The 5,243-nt window shown below is 46.1% G+C and overlaps 1 protein-coding gene across 1 annotated transcript in view; it reads left to right on the top strand.

Moving 5' to 3' along the window:
* The window catches only part of CWC25 (CWC25 spliceosome-associated protein homolog (S. cerevisiae)), a gene marked incomplete at its 5' end in the record, with an annotated part of 5,819 nt that extends 1,453 nt beyond the window's left edge, over window positions 1-4,366 (top strand). Inside the window, 6 exons of the mRNA XM_010192172.1 lie at window positions 309-436; window positions 649-718; window positions 1,179-1,381; window positions 1,856-1,942; window positions 2,534-2,695; window positions 4,252-4,366. Of these exons, the coding sequence (XP_010190474.1) occupies window positions 309-436; window positions 649-718; window positions 1,179-1,381; window positions 1,856-1,942; window positions 2,534-2,695; window positions 4,252-4,366 (765 nt within the window). The remainder of the gene's footprint in view (window positions 1-308; window positions 437-648; window positions 719-1,178; window positions 1,382-1,855; window positions 1,943-2,533; window positions 2,696-4,251) is intronic.
* Window positions 4,367-5,243: the final 877 nt, after the last annotated feature.

Below are 5,243 nucleotides of genomic sequence, written 5' to 3'. Positions count from 1 at the left end.
AGCAGGAATTTCTCTTTCTTCCTTTCAAGTTCAGTGTTGTTCTACTCTTCTTGCTCTTCTATGTACCTGTTGGGTTTTTTTAGTTAGTGGTTAATTACTGATTTAGTACCACAGAGCGATTGCAGACACGGGATTCGATGTGCACTGATACCAAACTGATCCTAGGGAAGGCTCCGTTAAGCTCTGTAGTTTTGAGAGGGCCTTGTTAAATGGTTTAGATTTGTTCTCCGTTACTCTGCTTTGAGACACTGACTGCTCAAGTGTAGAGGCGGTAATTATTACTAATGAAATGATGTCTTGTGTTACAGCTGCAAAACAGTTTAGATAAAAAAGAGAAGAAGAAGAAGAAAGAGAAGAAGAAGAAGCACAAGAAACATCGGCGTCGCAGTTCGAGCAGTGAGAGTGACAGCAGCGAGGAGGAGCGAAGCAAGAATAAGTATGTTCTGAGGTCTTGTAGTAAAAATACCTTGCTTCCTGTTATCTGTTTTGCACATCTTCAAATCCTCTGTCTTATCTTTCTAATGAATTGGCTTAAGTGTTTCTGTATCGTTACTTTGTTTTTGCATAATTGTTTCTATGACATACTGATGTTAAAAAATATCCTTGCATTTCGTCTGCTTCAAAAGTACTTTTCTGTTTTCTCTTTAGGTCTCAGAAGAGGATGAACAGTTCCTCCTGGAAACCTGCTCCTTCCAAAGTGCCAGGATATGGCTTACAGGTAAGGGTGTGTGTTTCACACAGCTCTTCAGCAGCAATGCCCTGAGTCAGGGAGGAGCAGGATTTCTGGCAGTTTGCTGCAAGGCTGCTTCACCAGCTGGAAGAGGATTATGAGGGGAGATGCAATATAAAAAAGTTCAGATTCACTTTGGAGCCATCTAAGCCTTGAAACTGAAGTTGTTCAGATCCCAGTAGGACTTTTGTCTGCTCTGAATTCAAGTTTTATTTAGTTTCTCTTCAGTCAAATGTCCGTTCAAATGCTCTGCTTGGGTGTCTTGGCACTTTGGTTTACTGAACATCATAGAGAAATTCTTTCTAGGCACAGGTGTTAATAAGAGCCTAGGAAGTGAGATAAATAAACACAAATCATCCTGCACTTAGCCTAGTCTGAGGTCTCCTCTGTGGCCTTGCATTGTTGTGCTCTCACAAGGCATCTCCTGAAAAACATTTCTGAATTCCAGGTTAGAAACTCGGAGCAGAGCCACAGGTCCCGGAGCTCTCCAGCTGCCGGCCAGGAGAGGGCTCCCCACAAACACCGGGATCGCTCCAGGTCCAGGAGCCGCTCCAGGAGCCACTCCCGCTCCCCTCAGAGACGCTCCAGCAAGAAGAGTTCAGAACAGGCTGGGTGCAGGGGGTCGAGATCTCCTCCTAGGCATAGCAAACAGTGAGTATGGCTAACCTGGGTGATGTAAACCAAGGGCTGCTGGTGAGGGCATTCTCTGGAATCAAAGTCCCTCTTATTCAGTCTCTTTCTACCACTTTACCGTTCTGACCACATTATTGCTCAGTTCTGGGTGTAGTGGCAGGTATCTTCTAGGTACACCCGTTGGGTACTGGTTGTGACTGTGCTTTATTTGGGCTAACGATTCTCTTTAAAAGATATGGCTGTTGAATTCTCTTTACTAAACGCTGACAAAATCAGGTACCAGGTATTTCTTGTTTGCTGGTGAAATAATTAAAACCGGAAACTTTTGATATATTGAGAGTCATTAGAACTTGTTTTCAAAGTGGACAGGTAACAGCCCTGCAGTTACAGCAGGCGTCTTGGTTTCAGAATATATACAAAAAGACCTAGGGGAAGTTTAGAGTTGTGATAAACGTTCATCTGTGCTAAAAAGAGGGTGTTTCTGGGTTACAGACACAGCAATCGGGAGGAGAAAGGCAGAGCGAGAAGCCCTTCCCCTAAAAAGAGCTATCGCCGGCAGCACGCCCCGGGTTACACAAGGTAAGCAAAGGTCTTGTTCCTGTGCTGTTGGATGGAAGTTGCTCTGGTGCTGGTGAACCAGCTGGGTGTAATCTGTGAAGCAAATTGTATTCTGTTAGCTAAAATAAATGGGATCGGATGTCCAGAAAGTCAGGCACAGAGTCCTAAAGTGCTCGGTTTGGTGCTCCTGAGCTCGATCGTTGGTTAACGCCTTGGACAGCTTCCCAAGCCGCCTCACGTGGCTGCTGGTTGTCCGTGTGTCTGGCGTCGCTGCGCGAGGCAGTAATGTGAAGTCAGTCTTTTGTCCCCTGCACTGTTAATTAGAAGCATTCGGTTTCACTGTCATCAGGAAAATATGACCCTGACACATCATCTTACCACTCAATTAAAACCAGGAAGGCTGAAAAGAGGAGGAGAGTCCCGAGGGTGTGGTAAAGCAGAAATTGAGATGTGTACTTGCAAGCTTTGGTGATTTGCTCCCAAAGAAAAAAAAACCACGCTGAACAGCCCTCATTTGGGGCATTGTAAATCACCTTAAAGAATGGAAAGCGAGAGAGGGGTGGGGCCCAGCATGTTCTTGATTTACAGCAGTGGTGGTTTCTACACAACTAGGAAGATCTCTCCAGAGGAACTAGAGCGTAAACGCCAGGAAATGATGGAAAATGCCAAGTGGAGGGAAGAGGAGAGAGCAAACAACCTCAGGAAACATCGAAAGGAGGAGGAGCTGGAGCGGGAACTGCAGAAACTCGACGCCAGAGATGGGAAGTTCTTCAAGTGAGTGTCTTCCATGATCTGCTTTTTCATTCGAGGGAAACACAGGCCACTGCTTCACAAGAATGAGAGGTGGCCTCGATGTCTGAGGTGTTTCAGATTATGGTACAAGATCCATCTCTGCTGGGTGATTTCCACTGTTCCCACATTCTTTTCTTAACTGAAAAGATGGCTCTTTCTATGGTGCCTTTGGTAGTCGGACTCAGAAGCTGGTGATCAGTTATTTTTGCCATCCTGTTGAAAGGCCTAGTCATGTTTTACATGCAGATACCAAGAAGTTCTCTGCTTTTAGGAGCTTACAACAGTTCTGAGCCTGCAAATCCACCAGGAGTCTGTGCCAAGAGCTTGCAGGACTGAAATGTGTGCCCAACAAGAAATAAGACTGTTTATAGTTTCTGAACGCGGGTGGTGACTCAGTCCCTTGTGCACATGGCAAAGGAAGTTGAAGTGGCACAGGGCCTTCTAGAAAGTGTGGTGGTGTGGGAGAGAGACTCTGTGGCAGTGCTGTGTATCTCGGAGTCGCTGCCATGCTCCAGGCTCTATAAATTGATCAGAGGAGAACATTCACTTAAGTCCTGAAGCTGCCTAGAGCCAGGATCACGTAAAAGGGTGGCTTAAAATCACAAGAGATTTTCTCCATGAGCCACTTCTCTTGTGGAGAGGGATTTTTGTGCGTTTCCTTGCACAGAAGAAACTGGTTGAGCTGGCAAACCATGTTTGTTGGCCTCTTGTTTGAAGAGGGAGATGGGGACGAGGAGCAGTGTGATCATTAATGTTTATAAATATTTAAAGGGTGAGTGTCACGAGGATGGAGCCAGGTTCTTCTCGGTGACAAAAAATGATAGGACAAGGGGTAACGGACACAAACTGGAACACAGGAGGTTCCACTGAAATTGGAGAAGAAACTTCTTCTCAGTGAGGGTGACAGAGCACTGGCCCAGGCTGCCCAGAGAGGTTGTGGAGTCTCCTTCTCTGCAGACATTCAAAACCCGCCTGGACGCCTTCCTGTGCAACCTCATCTGGGTGTTCCTGCTCCGGCAGGGGGATTGGACTGGATGAGCTTTGGAGGTCCCTTCCAATCCCTAACGCTCTGGGATTCTGTGATTAGTAAAGGAAAGCGAATGGCACAAGGATCCCTGCTCTCTGCTGTAGCTGATGTAGTCGTTTACAGTGGGAGCTCTGACATTTGGGTTCCCAAAGGACTGCCCTTGGTTCAGGAACACATCGCGTTTCCCTCATTTGCTTCACAGAAAGCAACCGAGTCCCCTGTGACCGATGCGTTTGTAATTAACTGTTCGTTCTGTTTGGCAGATGGAGGAGACCTGAGAGCTCCTGAAAGTGCATTTCTGAGCACTGGCCTTAAATAAGGCATTGAATCTGTTTCAAGCCAAACCAAAAACCATTCAGTTCTTTCAGTGCAGACTTTAATACAAAATAATTTGCTGGTTTCTGTGTTAGATGAATTGAGGTTGATGACTTGGGGATGGTGAATCCTGCTAGAAATGGTGTGGTGTTTGGAAAAGGATTCTGATTTCTTTCTTTGGTTCAATTTCCTGCAGTCGTTTGAAACTAGAGAGTGCCTCTACTTCCACCCTGGAGGACCGGGTGAAACGCAACATCCACTCCCTTCAGAGAACCCCCGCTGCCTTGGAAAAAAACTTCATGCAGAGATGAAACTTGCTCTTCCTCCGCCGCTGTGCGGCAGTTGAACGGACGCTGATTCCCAAAGGTGAGAGCCCTCCAGCACAGACTCGCTGCTCTCCACAGGAGCACTTTCCATCTCCCAAAGAGATGCTGGATTTCTGCACCGCAGCCCACAGCGTGTCTTGGACTGTGGCGTTGTGGCTACGTTTGTAACGAGTACGACCTTGCAAGCAAACCTTTGCTGGAGAACTCGTGAGCCTTTGTATTCTATTTTTGATGTGTTGCCAGATCTTTTCCTTTTCTCTCCACCTTGACCAGTATCATTTTTTTTGTATCGTGTTATTACCAAATTACACCAGGTGGTGACTGCTTTCTATGTTGGGCAGATTGTCCGAGCTCTTTATATAATGGAGCAAAAGTTCTATTTTTGTTAGTCCTTAAAAAGCGGAGCAAGCCAAACTCCTGTGTGAGTTGATTTCATGGAATTGGATAAAGCTACGTGAGTAAGGGACAAAATCTTGTTCGATACCATCACCATTGCAGGTGTGGGTAAAATTCTGTTCAGTTCTGTCACCATTTTGGGGTGGGTTTGGGGGTGCTGTTAGATGAACCCGTGCCATTCCTGTAGCCGTTACTTGGTTGCTGACAGATTTGAATGGTTTTGACCCAAAGGAAACTGCTTTGAAATGAGGAAATGAGCAGAGCATAGCCGATACAGCTATTTCTCTGGGATTTTGTAATGTAAGTACTGTGTATATGTACAGCAGTGTAGATTTCCTTTTTTTAAATTAAGAAACTTTGCTGTCACTTTTAAATGTTCTTTGTGGCTTTTGGGGGTGGGAGGGGCAGGGGTGACACTCCCTGGCAAAGGGAAAGGCCCGGGGGGCTGTAACCGGTTGTCGCAGCC

This window comes from Mesitornis unicolor, unplaced genomic scaffold (assembly GCF_000695765.1).
Source record: "Mesitornis unicolor isolate BGI_N332 unplaced genomic scaffold, ASM69576v1 scaffold47340, whole genome shotgun sequence".
Lineage (NCBI taxonomy): Eukaryota > Metazoa > Chordata > Aves > Mesitornithiformes > Mesitornithidae > Mesitornis > Mesitornis unicolor.
This window is presented reverse-complemented; position numbering and strand designations above follow the sequence as displayed.